Here is a 20,886-nt window from a genome sequence, read left to right as displayed (position 1 = left end):
TAGGTATGGTGAACAGCTGCTGAACATGCTCTTGAATTAGGTGCCAAATCACGTTTCTGAGACTCTCAGAAGTGAAATCACAGAATCACAGATGGTTTGGGTGGGAAGGGATCTTAAAGCTCATCCAGCTTCTCCCCCTGCCATGGGCAGGGACACTTCCCTCTATCTCAGGTTGCTCCAAGCCCCATCCAACCTGGCCTTGGGCACTTCCAGGGACGAGTTTTAACGAGGGACTGTAATAAAATATCACCACGAAAATATGTGCAGACATAAAGCAAAAATTCTTCATGGAGAAACTGAAGGAATACCCTCTGCCTCTGTGTTCAGTTCCTGCAGGGGCAGGGTGAGGCCCCCATGCAGAGCTGCCTCCAGCCCTGGAGCCCAAGACAGGAGGGAGCTGGAGCTGCTGCAGAGCCCAGAGCAGCTCCAGGATGAGCAGGGGGATGGAGCAGCTCTGCTGGCAGGAAAGGCTGGCATTGTTCAGCCTGGGAAAGTGAAACTTCACCGTGACCTAATTGTGGCCTCCCAGAGCCTGAAGGGAGCCCCCAGGAAAGACGGAATGGGACTATTTGTATGAGCACATAGAGACAGGACCAGAGAGAACGGCTTCAAAGTGACAGAGTAGGTTTGGATTAGATGTTAGGAGGAAATTCTCCCCTGTGAGGGTGGGGACACCCCGGTACAGGCTGCCCAGCGAAGCTGCGGCTGCCCCATGCCTGAACGTGTCCCAGGCCGGGTCGGACAAGGTTTGGCGCACCCTGGGCCAGCAGCAGATGTCCCTGCCCGGGGCAGGGCTGTGACGAACCCCGCCCCGCGCTCCCTGCCCGCTCTATGAGGGCACCGCGGGTGTGTCCGGCACCGGGCCCGCCCCTGCCCTCAGGCCCGCCCCGCCCTCCGCGCCTGCGCGGGGCCGCGCGCGCGTCCCTTCCGCCTCCCGCGGAAGCGCCGCCCCCGCCGCTTCCGGGATCCTGCGGCTCCTCGGGAGCCTCGGGAGCCGCGGGCGCGGTGGCGGCGGGCGCGGAGCTCCAGCGGCCGGGGCCCGGCCCCAGCGCCCCACCGCGCCGAGCGCAGCGGGGCCGCCACCGCCGCCACCGCCGCTGCTGCTGAGGTAAATCCGCCCGCGGAGCCTCCCCGCGCCCCGGCGGGTCCCCGCGGCAGGGAGCGCGGTGGCCCCGGGAAGGGCGAGCGGGGAAGGTTAGCGGGGATGAGCCGCCTCAGGCCGGGCTGAGCGCTGGGCTGCCGGTTGGGCGCAGCTCATGGGGTGTTTCTGATTCTCCTGTCGCTTTCCGCGTTATTTACACCCCCCGAAAAATTAACAATTATCCACCGGCAGCAGTGGGAAGAAGCCCGGACGTGTCCCTGTGCCCGAGCGCGGGTGTTGTGGAGCCCGAGCTGCCGCCGTGGGAGGCTGGAAGGGCAGCGAGCAGCTCCTCTTTGACTCCCACCTTCCCGGCCGAGCCCTGGGGCTTGCTCCGGGGAGTTTCCCTGATTTATGTGATTCTAATTTTCCTCATTTCCAGGACGGGAGAGCAGCGCTTGCAGGAAGTGGGAATGCAAATTGGTCTCAAATGAGAGGGTGGGTTCGTACGGCACAGCGTGTGTGTGATCTGTGCCGTAAAAAAAAGGGATTGGGAAATCACTGGCTACTTTTTGTACTGAATACCCACTCGTGTGATGGTATCAGGATGCAGAATTACAGTGATGTAACTGTTTGCTTTGCTGGAGACATAATTAGGTTGAAGTCGCCGTGACTGTTCACATTAACAGACTTAAATTAGCTCTTTTGAAGTGAATGCTCCCTGACTTTGAAAATTTACAGATAAAAAGGAGCCGTACTGGTTCATTAGGAGATGAAACTGATGTGAAATTTCAGCGGTTTGAGATTAGAGTTAAATAGCTGAGATCTCTTTGTGGCTGAAAGGAATTGGTAATACTTTTATCTCTCTAAAGCTTCTTGGTTTTCCTTTAGCATAGTATATTTTGTATATTACAGATCTGATTGATTTCTTTTTTATGCCTTTTATGATGACAGAGAACTTTTAAGGAAATTGAATTGATGAAATTTTGCAGTGGTTGAATGGCTGAACATGAGGAACATAGAGTAAATGTGAGGATTTGTGTATCTGATATGATGAACAATTGAAGGCTTGAACATTCTTCTAATTAATATTGGAAGTTGCTAGTGAGAATAGTTTGACCAATAGCATTCTTTTTTGGGACCTGGGAGGAAGAATCACATGGACATGGATGTGGATATTACAGCTGACATAAAAACGTGCTTGCCAGCTTGATATCACAGAGCAATCACTGTATGTGATAGCTGAGCTCAGCTGAGTCTGAGGATAGAGTGTGCACTGATGAATACAAAAATTAGAAATGAAAAAATTACTCTCTTAAGTAGGATGTGATTCATGCAGTTGCTGTTGGCAAAGAGGTAAAACTTTCAGTTTTCACATACCAATGCTGATATTGGTGTGAGCCTGCAGCCTGTGGAGTCTAATCTGAATTTGAGCCTGTTCCAGAAGAGGCAGAAATCAAAGCCCAGCCATAGATTGTGTTGGTGTCCTTCTCAGGTGAAGGTTGCTTCATTCAGGAGTGTTTTGTCCTTGCTGCTGTACCCCTGTGAACTCTTGGTGGATCAGATAGTGTGTCTGGTTCTTTGCTGGACAGCAAAGTCTTGTGTAATGTATTTTCTTTGACTTTCACATCTCAGGGTGAGAGATGTATTATTGAAAAGATATCTTGCTGAACGTCTCTGGTATTACTTTGTGCTTATGGAAGGGTGATTTGGTATCACAAATCTATTCCATGTCTGATAAGGAAGCTTTTTAATACTTTGTACAAATATGTGCTCTGAATACATGCATTGGGGTGTTTTCTTGCATTTTCAATAACTTTTTTTACCATGAATTCTCATTTCTGGGTTTTGAGGGTGTTTATAAAGATGTTAGTGGTATAAATCATATAAATAATTTCGGTTGGAAGGGACATTAAAGATCTTGTTCCCACCCCTTGTGGGGACATGTTCAGTAGATGGATTGCTCAGAGCTCCATCCAGCCTTGCCTTGAACAATTCCAGGGATCCAGGGGCAGCCACAGCTTCTCTGGGCAGCCTGTGCCAGGGCATCCCCACCCTCACAGGGAGGAATTCATTCTGTATATCTAAACTAAATTTCTCCTCTTTTTGTTTGAAACAAGACATAAGTAATTAGATGAGCAACTTCCCAATAATAACTCCCTACTTACACTGAAGTACTTCTGGATACTTTTAGTCTGAGGTGATTTAGAAGCAGCTCATCCCCTTTTCAAAGCTGGAAAGGAGCAATTCCAGCATTTCCTGATGGCTGCCTTAAAGAGAATTGTTACAGTAGCTTGAAACTTGACTGTATTAAATATGGAATTAGTGAATAATCTCTTCAAGGTGTTGTACACAGTCTCACATTAATTCTGTGTTCCACTGTGACCTGTCCCCGTGTGCCTGCAGGAGAGAAGAGATGGACCAACACAAGGAAAGGGCTGCAAGGTATTAAATGGGAAATTCAAGAGATAAATACTTCATGTATTTTAAGAACAACAACAGGGTTTTGGAGAGATGGTGAGCTGTGTCACTGAGCATGGATATGGGGATAAGTTGATGGTGACACTTCAGGGTTGTATCATGGATCTCCATCACATGTTATTTCAGCTGCTCCTCTCCAGAGCTGTGTGTGCTGTGTTAGGGACATCCCAGATTCCCAAATTGCTGTGAGGATGGCTGCTAGACCAGTCACTGGGAAGGAATTGAAACAAGCCACAGGTGATTTTTTAAGTGCCTTTGCAGCTTGGCTTGCCTGGATCTGTAATAAAAGTAGGTGATTCTTCTAAATTAGACATGACTCTGTGCAGATATTATCTGATAGGTATTTATCTGTCAGCAGTGAACAGCCCAAATTGTCCATGGAACTGGCTGCAGGACGAGGTTTGCCTGCTTGATTAACTTAAAACTCACAAGTTCCTGGAATTAATGTTTATGCTGTAACCTCTGAGGGAGATTACAGGCTATAATTTTGATTTGCTGCCAGTGCTCTGCTTCCAGGTAGGATTTAAATCCAGTGTATGTAAGTAAGTGCTGCAGGATTATTATTCTGATGTGCAATTTGTGTTGGTGTCTCTACAACTATTGAGAGCAATCAGAAATGTTGAAATAAAGGCATTTTCTTTATTGTGTTACCACTGAAATGGGAGGAAAATCTTAGGAACTGTCCATTGTGTAGCTTGAAGGAAAAGGCAACCAAAAAAATGTATGCTTTGACAACTGATGGATTTTTAGCCTGTATATAAATTCTTACTTGTTCAAAAAAATTACAGAGAAATAAGCTTTTCTTTTTTCCTACAATTATGCTTTTCTATTCATCCTCAAAAAATAGCAGGGAGAAGGACTCTTCTTAATGCTGAAGTGCCTGGTTTTTTAAATTCAGTTCAGAGGCCTTTGTCTTCCTAATGCCCTTAGCAACCTTCTTCCACTAAACCCAGTAATTTTACAAGGCCATCTTTCTGGTGATCACGAGTTCATACCATAACTTCTTCAAAAGTTGTCTGGGTTTTTTTATTCCAATAGTACATCTGCATTTTAGACCTGAGTTTCAGTACCAGTGAGGTGCAGGTCAGGTGAGACATTCCCAACCTGAGAATTCCAAATAATACCTAAGAGTGGAACAGGGTTGGGTCAGGTTTAATATAACCACGTGTGCAAACATAACATGGGGCATGAGGCATTGAATAATTTGGTGTTATCTTCTGGTGCTAGATAAAGATTTGTAAAAGGTCATAATTCAAAACTCTTGCTTAGTGTATTAGAGGTTGAAGTGTAGTGCTTTGTCCTTTTGTACTCTAAGTATGCAACAGAGGAAATTTGGTTAGGACAGGCATTGAAGCAAATAAATGAAGAGAAGAGGGAAGCTGTGAGCATCTCAGTGGGGATGCTGAGCTCTTCATAAAGGGAGAGCTTTCCAACATTGATCCTCTTCTCTCAGAGGGACCAGGATGGGGGCACTGGTGTGGGCAGCTGGAGAGGAGAAGGATGGGGAAAATCACATGAGAATGCCTGAATCCATTATTCCTGCAAAGCTGATCCAAGGGGACACTTCTTGCACATAAACCAGTAACTGGTGATGCTGTGATAAACAGATTTTGCACAGGATTGCAGTTGGGATTAGGGACTGACTGAACAAATCACGTCCCTGTCTCATCAATTAATTCTCCACAAGCAATTGCAGCTGATGACTCGGGGTTGAATATTTCACCTGCGGAGGCCGAGTGTGTCATGTTCCATCTCCTGTCATCCCCAGCTCCAAACACTGCACATTAATGTGAGACACTCAGCCTGTCTGCTCCTGTCTCTGCTCAGCTGCCACCAAATGCCATGTCACTGACAACTTAATGGGAGTGGGTTTCACAATATTGTGAAGTTTAAGGAAAGTCTAAAAGCTTATTTGTAAAGCAAACCACAAAGCAATCACAGCTTCCTGCAGTGATACAGAAGATAAGGGGATGGTGATTTTAAACTAAAAGAGGTTCAGTTGGGATTTGATATCGGAAGTTTTTCACAATGAGGGTGGTGAAGCTCTGGCACAGAGAATCTGTGGATGCCCCATCCCTGGAAATGTCCAAGCTCAGGTTGGATGGGGGTTTGGAGCAACCTGGGACAGTGGGAAGTGTCCCTGCCCATGGCAGGGGATGGCACTAGGTGGCATTTACAGGGTCCCTTCCAACCCAATCTATTCACTAATTCTGATACGTTCACAATAAACATTTGCATTACAATTTAGTCTTGCAGTAGAATGTTTGAGTTTGTTTAAATAAGGTAAGAGACTCCTCCTTTCCAATTCCCTTTGAACTGGGAAAATTTGAAAATGGTTACTGAAGAACTCCAGCAGTAATGTTGTATTTGGAGTATCTATTTCAGACAAGTTGCTTCCAGAAGCATTTCAAGAAAGTGACTTTGTATTTGCTGTAGCTCTTAAATGTCAGAATCCTTATGTTACTCTCAAAATATATTAAGTTAACCTTGTAAGCAAGAGTTATTTCCATGTCACAAAATTTACTTCAAATAAATAGAGAATAAAACCAATGAAGAAGAAAACCCTAGGTACTTCTTTAGGCAGCTTTAATCAGACAGCAATTCAGGCCCACACCTCTTCTGTCCTCTTCCCCAAATAGAAATGTAATGCAAGGTTCTGTGCTGCAATCCTGCTCCAAGTGCCATGTGGTGATTTCCAAAAGTTAACAGCTAAAAATGTCAAGCTATCAAGTACCTGGTTTTCTAAATAAAATACAAACTCTTCCACTGTAGCTACATGCAGCATGTTTCAGGGTGCTACTATTGATGTATATTACTTGTATTTAACAGTATTTTCTTGATGCAGCTTTGCTAATCACTTTGTTGCTGATGTCTTTTCAGATTACATCAGACATGACTATGTGAATAACCAGGGATAACCCAAAGGCAGGACAGGATGTCAGAATAACATACAAAACATTTTTGAGGTATTTTTTTTGTTTTGGATTACTTTAATTGTGCTAATTTTTTTTTGGTTGTCTTTAAGAAATTTAAACTAAGTTAATGCAGTAATTCTGTGCCATTCCCTACTTAAAACATTCCTTAAAGGTTTTAGAAGTCCTTTTTTTTTTGATGAATTAATAGCTGATTTACATGGTTATCTTCATGTTCCAGCTGCTAATTATGTATCTTTATGAAACTCAAATTTTCTTGACCATGAGGAATATTGTCCCAAAGTGCTGTTGGACTTAATTGACATAGATTGTAGTTTTAACTATGAACATTTAGAAAGATCAGGATAATTTGAACTGGGTGAAAAGAGGGTCTTATTTAGGTTAAATTAAGCTTTAATTACTTTCAAGGGAGATAATGTTCATTCTTTGCTAAGGTAATTTTCTAGTGTGTGACATCTTCATCCTTGGCTTAGCAGCTGCATTCTGGTGAGAGAGAGGAATTTTGTCCAAAAAAACCCCAGTGTGTGAACAGAAAACACAATTTAACTCCTAGAAATTGTAGTAGATTCAAGCAGCAGAGCTGAATTTCAGTTTGTTCTGTTCCACAAGCAGAGAATGTGTCCTTCAGACACCTCACAGTGTCCTGGGAGCTTCCCAGCAATTTTTGCAGTTGCTCTCACATCTCTCTGCTGCATCTGCATGTATTTATTTTCATTTCTGGTTTCTTGGATTGCTCCTGCCTGGTTCTAACATCAAAGTTTAAGGATCAGAAGGATTTTCTGGGCAGGGTGTGTTATTCTGATTCTTGATAAAGAGTTTTTAAAGGGTTTAGGCAAACACAGCTTCAACAAAAACCATCTCAGTGACCTGGTAATGGTCACTTGAACCATTCTAGAGGAACAAAGTGATCCCATATTCAAGGTCTTGGGATGGAAATTGCAGTGCCATAATCCCTACAGTTGTGTGTAGGCTGCCATTAGTAAGGGGGAAAAAGGAAGACCTCTGTGTGCCTGTCATAAATCAATAGAAATGCTTTCAGGTTTCTCTCAGACATGGCCTTTAATAGCCAGAATCAATATGATTTTTAGAACACAGTATACTTTTAAAGCAGCAGGATATTCTTGAGGCTAATGTTTAAGCTTTAATTTGTCTCCTGTTTGTTGATAGCACTTCAGTTCTGCCATTCCATATCTTTCCTTGGGAGAGATGTCTGGAAAATAATTCTATTTTCATGAGAACTGTTAAGGCTTCAAGTCTGGCTTCTGCTCCACATTGGAAGGACAACAAAGCCCTAAAAGAGTTTTCATGAAGTAAAATTAATTAATGTGTTCTTTGAAAATCTGAATCATATAATCCGTTGCCACATTAATTTAACTAGAACCATTTGTTTCCCTTCAGTTTGGGCTGATCTGAGACCATTTTATAAGTTACCCAATATATCTTTGTAACACACTTGTGGTTTTTCCAAAACAATAACATTTTTGTCAATAAATTTAGCTGCTTTCTAACTTGTTGTGTTGTTTGTTGTGAGTAATGTATTAGAGCAGCTTTATTTCCATCCTGGTTTTCCTTTCTACTCTTCCCTCACTTGCTGGAGCAGAATGAAAATTGAACAGTCTGGTGCCATAATTTGCTGTTTTCAGAGAGACATGAGCTGTAATTTAATGAAGACTTTCTCATTTTAGTTTGAGAGAAAAGAAGTTGAGTTTTTAACAGAAGGAGAGGAGGGGTTTATGAGCACAGCATGATGGAAATGAAACCAGTCTAAAATCCCTTTGCTGGGCATTGAAGTTGCATATTGTTGATGGGTTAACCCTGGCTGGACACCCCCCAAAGCTGGTCTGTGTCTCAGCTGGAGAGGGGAGCGAAAATATTAAAAAAAGGCTTGAGGGTCAAGATAAGAGCAGGAGAGATCACTCAGCAATTTCTGTCACAGGCTTGACCTGGGGAAATCATCTTTAGTTATTACCAATGACATTAGAGTAGAATAATAAGAACTGAAAACAAAAAACAAACAAACCTAAAAATAGGCAAAAAAACCCCAAACCCTTAAAACATGTTTCTCCCCTTCTTTCATATCCATCTTGATATAGTCCCAGAATCGCTCAGGTGTCGATCAGAAAGAATCCCAGTTCTATTTTGAACTTGAATATGCTTTATCTCCCAGAAACAAAAACCCAGAGCCACCTATACTCTGCTCCCTCATTAATAATTAATAATAATAACGATGATGATGATGATGGTGGGGTGTTTGTCCCTGCAGGGCGAGGCCAGCAAACCATGCAGTCATCAGGGCACCGTTTCCGCGATGTCGAGCACCACCCGCTCCTGGCCGACAATGACAGCTACGACTCCTCCTCCTCCTCCTCGGAGGCCGACATGGCCGAGAGGGTCTGGTTCATCCGGGATGGCTGTGGCATGGTCTGTGCCATCATGACCTGGCTCCTGGTGGTCTATGCAGACTTCGTAGTGACTTTTGTCATGTTGCTGCCTTCCAAAGACTTTTGGTACTCCGTGATCAACGGGGTTCTCTTTAACTGCTTGGCAGTGCTGGCTCTGTCGTCGCATCTGAGGACTATGCTGACTGATCCAGTAAGTATCCAGGCATTCCTTGGCATTGGATTGTCCCCTCCATCTGCACAGAAGTTTGGAGAAGTGATAACCAGGTCTTCTCCTGCTGGGAAAAGTCAGAATCCTTGTGTTAGATTCAAAACCCTCAAGGTTTTATCATCAGGATGGTACCTGTACTATTACTCCATTAAGGAAACCATAAACACAGTCAATATAATATTTATAAAAGTGTTAGACTCAAGAAAAACCAGTAAAATATTACTCCAGGTTCTGAAGAAGCTAGTCAAGTTTAGTCTTCTCTACCTCCATTTTTCTTACTTTTTTCATCAGATTTATTTTCAAAATTTGTACCTCCATCCTGTTGCATCTCTTGAAATGCTATTTGTGGCACATGGAAGAACTTTTAGAAGTGGATGTGCTACAAACCTCGGGCACACTTGGCATAATGGAAAAACCACTGTCCCATGTGATTCCTGCATTTTTGTCTTTAAATATTTGGAGTCAGAGGGAAGGGAGATTTTAGCTGAATACACATTGAAGCCATGTAGATAAAAGAGGTCTTAAAAGTGCTCATTTCTTAGAACTTTTACTCTTCAAGATTTCAGGAGATGAAATAGTTGATTTTGTACTAAAATCTATTTACTATTTTTAGGGAATAAATCTGGGAAAAGTGGCATGAGGGGGGAAAGCATCTATTTTCTCCAGATTTTTGGAGAAAAATGGAGATTTTTCTCCGGTACCAGTGTATGGAGAAATTATGGGAGTGTTCAAAACCCCAGCAGGGTGTTGTAGTTAATGATTTTCTAGGTCTTTGATTTACTTCTGCCCACACCCAGTGATGAAATATCACAGCTTCTACAAACTGTGACAGCTAAGAGAGTTAATGGTTTAAGGATTTATTGCTTAAGAATATGAGCTGGTAGAACTGGGTGTCTTTCTAGACCCTAGTGTTGTTTTTATGGGTAAAACATGATCCAAACTGAGATGAGTCACTGCTTTTTTCCTTCGTTCCTTTCCTGCTGACTCCCAGAATGGAAGACCCAACTGTGTGATAGAAACTAAGATGAAAGGAAGAAAGGAATGAACTGCCTCAAAACTTACGTGAATTAAATTTACTCTTGAAACTGTAAAAATAGATTTTTGGTGGCTGGCTGTGGCTGTGAAAGATATTTTTGAAATACAGCATATTTTTGTCAGCAAAATGCTTGAAAGCATGGTCTGATGTTCTCATCCCTGTGGCAGGTGAATAGGGGAATGTGTGATGTTTACACCAAATACTAACTTGAGTAAGAACATTCAGATTGCAAAATACACCTCAGGAGTGCAACATGAGTGTTTAAGGAAGTCTCTGTGTACCCTGTGAGCACCAGTTCAGGTTTGAAGCACCACTCAGCCAGAGAGCTCACCTGGGACAGGACCTGGGCTGTGTCTTGGCCAACACAAACACAAATTTATTATTCCAGGCCATAGGTAACAAAAACTCCCTGCCTAAGCAGAGGGGTGCTTGGCAGTGGAATCTGAATTCCTGCTGGCTTCTTAATTCTGTCCCAGAACTTCTTGAGGTGTCTGTGTCATGTGCTGATGTTGCCAGGGGGCTTTTTTTGAGTGAGAATTAATTGTAAAACGTTGCAGTTGGCTTAGGCTGACCTGGAGAAGTCTCACCCTGTGTGAAGGACGTGCTGACCTGGAGGAGTTGGTACAGAAAGGTCACTGCACTGGGCTGTCACATCCCAGTCTATTTCACAATCACTTCCCCTTGCAGATAAGGCTTTACCTCCATAAATGAGCAGGGTGACAATGGTGCTGTCCATTATTTTCTCCTTACTAATCCAGACTTAGATCCTGCACTTAAGAGGCTGATGCAGCTCTAATCAGATCAGAGAACTAATCACTAAAAGTTAATTTATTTTCCCAATCAATTATATTTCTTTTGAACCAGTTCCTTCAACTCTTTACCACAAAGCTGCACATTAAAGAAGAGTAAAGAAGCAAGTGCTGGTCCTGCTAACAGTGTCCAAGCTAAAGATTCTAGAAAAAAAGAATGCCAGTTCTCAAAACTTGGGGCAGGTGGTTAAACCCTGGCTTCAGGGAGTTGAAATAGCATCGTTCAAGTAATTGCTGATTTAACATTTGTGGATGGCTTGCCCATTACTCAAATGCCACAACAAATATTCAGGGCAACTCCTCAGGAAATGATGAGCAGTGCTTGTATCTGCAGGGTAAGATGTGTGTCCCTCTTCATTTCTGTGGGCTGGTGACAGGATATTCTATGAGAATTAAGCTAATACTTGGCCAGAGGTGAGTCCTGCTGAAATAAAGCAAAATGACTTTGAGGTCAAGCAGAGGTAATTTATTCATTTGGAATTGATTCTGGCTTATAGCAGACTGGCTTTGAATAAATGAACTTATTGTGGCAATTATCCTGAGGTTACTGGTATGAAATCTGTGAAATGTATTTTTAAATGCTCTCATGCCATTTAAGAAGCTTTCTCTCCTCTAATTGAAATGATTTCAGGGGGCTGTACCCAAAGGAAATGCCACTAAAGAATACATGGATAATTTGCAACTGAAACCAGGAGAAGTGATCTACAAATGTCCCAAGTGCTGTAGTATCAAACCTGAGCGTGCACACCACTGCAGGTATGCCAGAGTTCCTTAAAGAGTTCTGCATTTGGAGGCATGGAATAAGAATTCCTGATATTTGTTCATTTTTTTTCCCCCCCACAAATTTCTTTTGGTAGTCACTAAATTTTCAAATTCCTACATTGCAGAGTATTTTATAAGTGTAATGTACTATTGCCAAAAATGACTGTGGATGAGGAGAGACAAGAGACTCAAAGATTTTGTAAAAATAACTGTACTCTGGTGTATTAAATTATTTTGATCTGTGAATATATTTTCCTGTACAACATTCCAGTTATTGTGCTGTACTGTGGGTAATGCAGGGCAAAGAAAAGAATCTCAAAGAATTTTCTGAGAGGAGCTGATTTAAGAAATGACTCCTGCAGTCTTAAATTAACAAAATTTAGAATAGTTTTAAATGATTACTTCATGTCATCTCTTCTTTGCAGTGCATTTGAAGTTATATGTGAATTGGCAGATTATTTTCCCAAAGTTGCATGAATAATTGGTTAAATGCACTTCTACTTACTGAAAATCCATTTGAATAAGGACAGAAGTGATGATCACTTGAACTAAACACACTGTGGAAGAGATAGTAAATGTACATTTTAAATTCTCAGTCTTTGGAGTTTTCAGGCACTATGGAAATGCTTTTGTAGTGTTTATTGTGTGCCAGTTGAAAATAGCTGTGCCTGCATAATCAGGGCTTACATAAAGATGCAAATGCTTCTGGTGGCTCTCTAGGTGTGGGGAGTGATGTATGTTGAATTGTGAGAAGTATTCAACTGAAGTCTCTGAGTTAGTGCCTGTCAAAAGAACAGAGCAGAGTCTTGTCAGGACTCTGAGATGATTCTGGAGCTTTGTGGGCTCTAAATTAAAAGCCTCACGTGTGTCACTTGTCTCAGTGCAAATGCTACGGCTGAGAAGCTGCTCCCATTATAAATCCTCAGCCTTGGCATGGAGCTCTTGTTCTCCTCTCAGCTGTGAGTGGGTTTTTGTGTCTGGAGTGTGAAGGGAGAAGCTCCATGGATAAACAGGCGAGTATGGAATTATCTCCAGTTTGTTTGTGCGTGGTTTAGGCTGTCTTTGCTGGGGTGCAGATCCCAGGGCTGTCTTTGCTCTGCAGGGATGCTGCTGCTGCTGCTTTATCCGCTCGGGAATGTTCAGTGGAGGATGGCTGGGGGTGGAGGCAGCACAGCTGCTCCTGGGGCAGGAGAGGAGGTGGAAATCCCTGGGGATGCAGGAGAGCTGTGCACTGTGTCCATGGGCTGCTCTGAGGGACACCTGGGAGCCCCTGCAAAGAATGGGCTGGATCTCACTCATTTTCTCATCCATATTTAGGTTGATTCCTACGGAGACCTTGCAGGTATCTATGGAAAGCATTTCCCACTTCTTTGGTCCTGGTAGGATTTGCTAATTTGGAAGGAGCCTTAGGTGAAGACATCATTTGTTGAACTCCATGTGACAGAAAAAGAGCTGGAGTATCAGAGACCCTGGAGCTCAAATACTTCCTTTATAGCAAGAATTTGAGCAGCATTTATTGTTAAAGCAGAGCAAGAATGGGTAATGCCTGTGAAAAAGGAAATACCTGATATTTTCAAAGGGTTTGTTTTCCCCAAGCACCTGTTTGGGGATCCAGCTTTGTGTTTCTATGAATTGTTTTAATCACATTCTGTTTTATGCTCTACCTAAAGGCAGAGGATGTATTTTGGGACATCTCTTGCTCCACAGAACATCTGAAAGAGAAAGTCAGAGCTTGAAAGGGTTGTGGTATCCTTTTTGTGAGGCTGCTGTCATGTTTTTCTCAGCAGTTGGATTTCTGGTTTAATTGTCTTTGTTTCTGTTAATCTGATTCTTTGCCTTCGATTTATCACTGCAGGAGTTTACCCAACAGAAAAAGGGTTTGTTTGATTATTCTGCCAATTTTTTTATTGGTTTGCAAACCCATTCCAAGGACATTAAAAGGATGGTTTAGTCCCAAGTATTCAAAGTGGCAATTTGCTGATAGAAGAGACTTGGAAATGGAAATTGAAGTTGGTTTCTGTTGGGAAATACTTACACTCAGAGCCACAGTGCATGTTTTGAGTAGTAAATTATTAACAGAAGAGACTCTTAGGATGTAGTTATGAAAATTGTTGTGCAACACTGCAACAGAAGTTCCTTTAAGGAAGAAAAAGAGTTTCATAATACACATTAGTGATGGGGGAAAGAGCAAGAACCTTTCATTTACAGCTAAGCTCTGAAATACATTAAAGTGATGTTTTAGTGAGCAGTTAACATTTTCAGCACAGAGAAGAGCCCTATCCTGAGGGAATGGGGTTTCATTTTCACTGAAGGAGCCCAGCTGTCATCATTTCTGCCTGTTCTGAGTGCCTGTGTCTGTGTGTGGGGCACTGTTACTCTGAATTAAGTCACTGAGATGTTTTCACCAGGCTCCCAGGGAATATCTGTTATCCACACCCATTTCTCTTGAGTCTTTAGCTGTGTCTTTCTGAATGTTATCTTTGGCTCTATTCAGAGCTGTAATTGCACCTGCCTGAGTTCATGGAGCAGCAATTCCAGGCTGGAGGAGACTTTCCTCCATCCACAGGTGCTTGTTCTGTTTGCTTCTCTCTTGTGAACAACCCCGGGTGCAGCTGAGGGAGGGATTTCCCCCAAAGGGGGAAAAAAGGAATAAAATACAAGGGATGGAGTAGGAAGAAGGCAGAACCACTGCTTGAAGCATAGCTGTGAGATTGTTGGTGGGAGATCAGGAAGGAAGGCAGGGTTCCAGGTATCTGAGCTCTGGTGAGAGCTCTGTGTGGGCTTGTGAGAAATTCTGAATGAGCAGAAGCGAGTCCTGCCCACCTCCCATCCTCCAGTGTTCAGCTCGATTGAGCCTGGGTAGGATTTTACTCAGCACTCCACATTAATACTGTTTTTAGAGTGCTGGCATAGATTCTGTGGCACATCAGGAACCTTGTTTGGTTGTGGTACTCAGGGAAATGAGAGGCTGAGCTTGCAGGCAGCAAGGAGAGTGTTTTGAGGAGCCTCCTGAATGTCTTCTCTCAAGTGATACCCAGTTTTCCTGCACCAGAGAGTGGTTGTGGTGTTTATCTGCTATTGGGATTTTCACTTGTATTTAGAGTAATTTGTAGCAGAGGATGAATCCTCTTTAATATCCATTAAACAAGAGTGGCTGGGTTTTGATAGCTCAGAGCAAAGGTGGCTTCATTTGGGATTCTTCCCCATAACCTGCACAGTGGTATATTCTGCTTCGTGCTGAATTGCCATAGAATCATACAAATGTGATGACTTAAAAATTATTTTCTGCCTCAGAGCATCGAGTTCCCCCCACATCTCCCTTTTTTGTCTCTCCAGTGAGAGTCACCCAGCTTTGCTTTGTGGTTTGTCACCACAGCACTTGGAGATAGCACACATAAATCAGCCTGTGTTAAAAACAAAGGGGTTTGAATAAGAGTCCCTGCATTTTTTAGACTTATTTGGCTTGGTGACTGCTGAAGTGAAAACATTTAATATTCTAGGTATTCTGCAGGAAAATCTGGAGCAGAGTGTGTGGCTGTGTTAAGTACAAAGCTGGGAAAATGGAATATCAGCATTGCTTAAGCTATTGATCTATGAAGAACTACAACAGATGTTGCAACTGTTTCGCTTTTGGTGTGTAATTCTTCATATTTGACTTCAGAACTGAGCCCACTGCTGCTGTAGAGCAGATGGAAAATGGAGTTATTGGAGTATTTGACTGCTGTGGACCTAGCCTTGATTCAAAACTGGGCAGGAACAGAGTGAACCAGCAAAGAACAGGAGTGTTCAAGGAGTCATGAACAAGTAGCTACTCAATAAGTGCTGGTTATAGTTTCAATGTTTGTGTTTTCTGTTGAGGAAGCGAGGTTTGGTACTGTAAGCTGTGCTTTAGTTGAGATTTTAATTGCATAAGTTTAGAATTTTATGGCTGGTTGAGACTTCGAGAGTGACAGTTTCTCTCTTGAAGATGTGACTTTCTTGGGTTTCTTATCCACAAATAGAAAAAAAAGGCCAAAAAAACCTCCAAAAACCCACATAAACGTGAAATATTTACTTTATCTAAAAACCTCCAGAAGGGAAAGGGTTTTATTAATACTGAATGTAGGGAGAGCTGAAGCTTTGCTCATTCTGAGCTGCAGGTGTCTGAAGCTGTGGATTTGCTTGATTGTGTGTTTGGCTATGCAGTGATTGTGTTTTATTGTGAGGAGAATTTTATGTACCCAGTCCATTTTGAAGCAACAAAAAGCTGAGTTGTGAGAGGGAACAAGCAGTTTCTTTAAAGAAATGCAAATAAAATCCCTGTCTGTGGTTTGTCAAGAAATATTTCAGCACATCATCCTGTGACCACTGGCTGTGCCCTTGTTTCTAGATTTAAAATACAATTTCTCAACAGAAGCCTCTTGTCCTTTCTTCCAGTATTTGCAAGCGATGCATCCGAAAGATGGATCACCACTGCCCATGGGTGAATAATTGTGTGGGGGAGAAAAATCAGAGATTTTTTGTTCTGTTTACGGTAAGTGAGCAGCAACAGCAGCTTGGTTTTAGTCTGAATCTACCTTGGTTATAACAACGTAGGCTGTGATTAGTGAGTAATGGTGTTAGGACACAATTTTGTTGTTTGGTTGGGTGGGTTTTTTCCTTCTATGCAAGGTATTTCTACCCATACACATTTTAATTTAGTGCTGTTGTTTCAAAGGTTCTTGGTTTTGCTGTGTTTTCTGTAATGATGCTGTCTCTTGTTTGCAGATGTACATAGCCCTAATTTCAGCTCATGCTCTTGTACTCTGTGGATTTCAGTTCTTCTCCTGTGTCCGAGGGCAGTGGACTGGTGAGCAAATAAATACTTAATTTTCATTATCATAATCTAGCAGATGTTAGGGAAAAGTCATAGCATTCCTATTTCAGTTCCATCTTTAAGTGATATCCTCAGAACATTTCAGATCTGTTTATCCACCACTCTCTGTTTCATTTCTGGGGTTTTTGCCCCCTTTCCTTCAGTCATTCTCTGTAAGAGCTGTGGCTGTCAGGGGTATTCTCACCCCTTTACACACAGTAGTAATTTACTACCTCTGTAGCAGGAAGGAAACTGAGCTGGTCCTCAACTACGTCAGCACTACATCACCTGAATTTGGGCTTTGTGTGCCCCACCTCAGTTCTGGGAATGACACCTGAAATTTAAATAGATTTCTCCCTCATTCCATTACTGGAGTCAGCTGTGGGGCTCCTGTAGAAAAGATATTCCCTAAACCATCCCATTTTTTTTTATTATTTAGGCTTCTGGCTTGTATTTCTTAATGTTCCAATGTGCCAGAGCTCATTCTGGTCTTGTGCTTTTGGCAGATTATCGATCTGTTCTTCTGGTATATGAAGCAGCAGGGAAATCCATGTGGCTTCTATTTTTTTCTGAGTATTTAATTAAATGGATGGAATCTTAGAACTTTTTTTTACTTGAAACATTCACCTTCCTGTAGACTATCTCTGTTTAAATAAACTTGAGTTCATCAGGTGATCAGAGGCTCTCCAGAGATGTGAGGCAGAGCCTGATTACTTTGTGTGGAGAATTAAAAAAACAAGAGTAATAAAGCAATCACAGCCAAGTGGAAAATGTGTATTAGCAAGTCAGGGCTGACAGTGGGGATGGATTTTACAGCATCTGTCTTGCAGGAAGTTCCAAGCTGCTCTCTCATGTGCAGTTCTGAGTTCTTCACTCACCTCATGTGCAAACATTTATTTGATGGCCTTGAAATCCCGAGGCAGGATTGCAGAAATAGTTACCATGTGCTTTAGGGGAAGTCACAAGTGTTACTTCCATAAAATTCTGAATTTTCTTGATCAGCAAATAAAGCTGCTGAAAAAACAGAAGTTTGTTCGAAATGTGAAATATTATTTCAAGTGCCAGACATGTAGGATGTGCTCATTAATTTGCTGTTGGGTTTTTTTTGGTAACTACATATCTCATTTTCAGAGTGCAGTGACTTCTCCCCACCTGTAACTGTGATCCTGATGATCTTCTTGTGCCTTGAGGGTTTTCTGTTTCTCACTTTCACTGCAGTCATGTTTGGCACCCAAATCCACTCAATATGCAATGATGAAACGGTAAAAACCTTGACTTTTTTGTATTCTGTAAAGTTTATTCTGGGAAGATGTGATTAGATGTAGTTTTATTTGCATGAGGAGAGGCACTTGTTTTGGAGGAAGCTGCAAAGCTTCAATAGTTCATCATTTTTATTTTTGACAGTTGGGAAGATTGGAATGGTTTACTGGGGGTTGCTTTTGAACAGAACTTCTTGCACTATTTGCTTTTCTGAGATTTTGTAATTCGGTTTTAAGTGACAAAGAATGCAAAGCTTCTGACTTGAGGTTTGACTTTCCCTTCTCAGCTGGCACAAATTCCTGCTGGGTGCCACTGGGAGTGTCTGCTTTTCTCAGGTTTACACTGAAAATCACTGTCTCTCACCTCACTTTGATACATTTTATTAGAGGATAAAACAGAGTTTGGGCCATTGGCTCCCTTGTCCTTAAATCTGCAGTGTCACATCTTGAAAGAGTAATTGTCTGGAAACATAAGGAAATTGAATCCTGTGACTGTTCAATGATTTCTTATGTTTAAAAGTGTATTTCTGTATGAAGGAATAAGTGCAAAACAACTGGTAAACATTGAGCCTTCATTAGTGGGAAGCACAAAAAGTGACCATCAAAATAATGCATTTGGGAGAGTAATCCTGCCTCCAGTAATTGTGGAGCAGGAGCCCTATTGTCTGCTTTCATTAATTGAGTAAGTAACTTGTAGTGTAGGGTATTGCACGTGGATCCATCAGCTTTTCTGAGATTTTTGTCTTTTAGCTTGAGGGGCAAAGAGAGGTAGATCAATCTTCTTGTACATATTTTATGTTCTAAACCTTCTGCCCTGTATCCACAGGGCTAAAACAGTTTATTTTTTCTTAATAATTAATAAATAACAGCAAGAAACTAATCAGCTGAGGAACAACACAATAAAACAACACAATGAAAATGCAAACCCGGTTTTTATAGCCACCGTTAAATTAAACTAAACCTTGGACTTAGCAGTGCATCCCTGCCTGTGTTTATTTCCAGGAGATTGAAAGACTGAAGAGTGAAAAGCCAACGTGGGAGCGCAGACTCCGCTGGGAAGGGATGAAATCTGTTTTTGGGGGCCAGCCCTCCCTCCTGTGGATCAACCCTTTCGCAGGATTTCGGATCAGGCGACTTCTACTGCGAGGAAAGAAAGGAGGACCTGAGTTTTCTGTTTGAGTCTAAATATGCTGGAACTTGCAAGAATCCTATATAGTATTTATTTTGGGGCCAGAGAAGGCTGTCTACATATAATCTGTGACCAGGTGAAACTGATATCAGACATTTGCTTGTAGCAAGCAGAGTTTTCTACGTTTATTGTCACAGACATCTCATTAATTCTGAGACAGGAACTGGATCTGCCATGATCTTCACAGCAGGATACCAGAGGAAAAGCACGTGGTCACACTAAAGAAGCCAAATGTTGTCATGCTACTGTAATTTATTTTCTGAGATTATTTCCCCATTTTTTTTGTTTTAAACACTTTTTATTTGATAAATGTCTGGGGAATCACCTGTGTGTTTTTATAACGAGTCTAAGTCCTTGGATGCAGTTGTCAATCATTGGGAGGAGCATTCTGGTGGAAGTCGATCTCCAGTGAGACGCAGCCTTCTCAGTCCAGATTTCAGGGAATTGTGCTTTGTTCAGTTCTCCTTTCTCTTTCAGCTTGTGTCCCACACATTCCTCACGTGCAGGTGATGCCAAGGACTGGTGCCCAGCACAGAGGCACTGTCACACCCTGCCCGGCGTCTTCCCAGGCTCCCTAAAGCGTGGCCTGTGTTTGGCACTGTCCATCCTATTTGGTATTTAGGGAAAGGCTAAATTTTCACTTCTCACCTGGCTGGGGGCCAAATCCTGCCCTGGGATGTGCATTTCCAGTTCCTCGTGCGTTGATTGCAGGGGAACTCCAGTGTGGACTGTGCAGGGATGAGTGGGACCAGTGTCCTGCTGTGTGAGGTGACAGTGAGTGGACAAACTGGGGGCAATTCACTGCAAACGCTTTGTCCTTGTAGGGTCTCGCTCTGCCCCTTTTTTACTCTACAGACTTTTCACAGAGGGAAAGCTGTTAATGATCCCTTGAGCAAAGACAGCAGAGAAAGAGGCAAGTGCCCTCCTTTCTCAATTACAGCACATCCTAAATGTAGAAACATCTGCAGTAGAACGAGTTCTTTTGAATTTAACCATTTCCAACCAAAACTACTTTGAAGAAATGAGAGCAATATAGATCTAGAACTGCTTTATGTGGGCCTGACAAACAACAGTAGTGCTAAAAAACGTTCATAAATCTGCAAGTAATTAAATACAAGCTGCAAGTAATAAAAATCCAGCTAAAAGTTGATTCTTTAAAAATGACATTTAGACTATTTTTTGTATTATCGTTAACCTATAAATTACTGACCATATAAAGGATAAAGCAGGAGCCTTGATACATAGCTTGAAATCGTGCCTAGAAAGTAAATAGCTCCCTGTTTTGGGACTTGCCTTAAAATTGTCCTGTTCTTGCTTTTGCTCAGCCAGTGGCACTGGTGACCTGTCCCACCTCAAGCAGCTCAGAGCTCTGCATTCCAGCCTTTGTCACTGCAGGAGCTGTTTCCTTCCTGCTTCTCCATCTCCTTGTGGCATCCTGGTCCCATCAGTTTCTGTTCCATGGGGTGGCTGAAGGTACTGAGGGATCCATTTCATGTCTGTGGCCCTGTGAACAAAACTGTGCAATACTTTGGGATATTTTCTCTTTGCTTGAGTGGGGAGGGTGGTGGTGTGGAGTGCTGGAGACTTCCTAGATGGAAATCCACTGGAATCACAGTCTGATTAACAAAACCGAGGGGGAAGCTGGAAGTTCCACTGAATTCTGTGCAGATTCAGTTGCACACCTTAAAGATGGGGAGAAGAAAAAAAAAAAAAGTGTCTGGCTTTGTCCTGTATATTGTTCAATGAGAAAATCAGAAAATATCACTCCAGGTGGTTGAACCCTGTGACTTGGCAAATGTGTGGGTGTGAAATCCGGTTTACTCGGCTTTTCAAATCCTTACGTTGTAATTTTATTTTTTTTTTTTATGTAAAAAAGAATAAACTAATTAATTGAA

The 20,886-nt window shown here is 42.4% G+C and overlaps 1 protein-coding gene across 3 annotated transcripts; it reads left to right on the top strand.

The window, feature by feature from the left end:
* Positions 1-941: 941 nt before the first annotated feature.
* Positions 942-20,886, top strand: ZDHHC7 (zinc finger DHHC-type palmitoyltransferase 7). 3 transcript variants are annotated; one of them, XM_058845705.1, is made up of 8 exons: positions 942-1,108; positions 6,440-6,525; positions 8,756-9,084; positions 11,579-11,703; positions 16,126-16,222; positions 16,456-16,537; positions 17,675-17,805; positions 18,805-20,886. In XM_058845705.1, exons 3-8 carry the CDS (start codon positions 8,773-8,775, stop codon positions 18,979-18,981), a joined length of 924 nt encoding a protein of 307 aa, XP_058701688.1. In that variant the 5' UTR covers positions 942-1,108; positions 6,440-6,525; positions 8,756-8,772; the 3' UTR covers positions 18,982-20,886. The 3 variants fall into 3 exon arrangements, with proteins under 3 accessions (XP_058701688.1, XP_058701690.1, XP_058701689.1); XM_058845706.1 differs by lacking the exon at positions 942-1,108 and adding an exon at positions 1,558-1,576; XM_058845707.1 differs by lacking the exon at positions 6,440-6,525.

This window comes from Poecile atricapillus, chromosome 10, assembly GCF_030490865.1.
Source record: "Poecile atricapillus isolate bPoeAtr1 chromosome 10, bPoeAtr1.hap1, whole genome shotgun sequence".
NCBI classification, from domain to species: Eukaryota; Metazoa; Chordata; class Aves; order Passeriformes; family Paridae; genus Poecile; species Poecile atricapillus.
The sequence above is the reverse complement of the archived record's forward strand: the minus strand, read 5'-3'. Positions and strand labels throughout refer to the sequence as shown.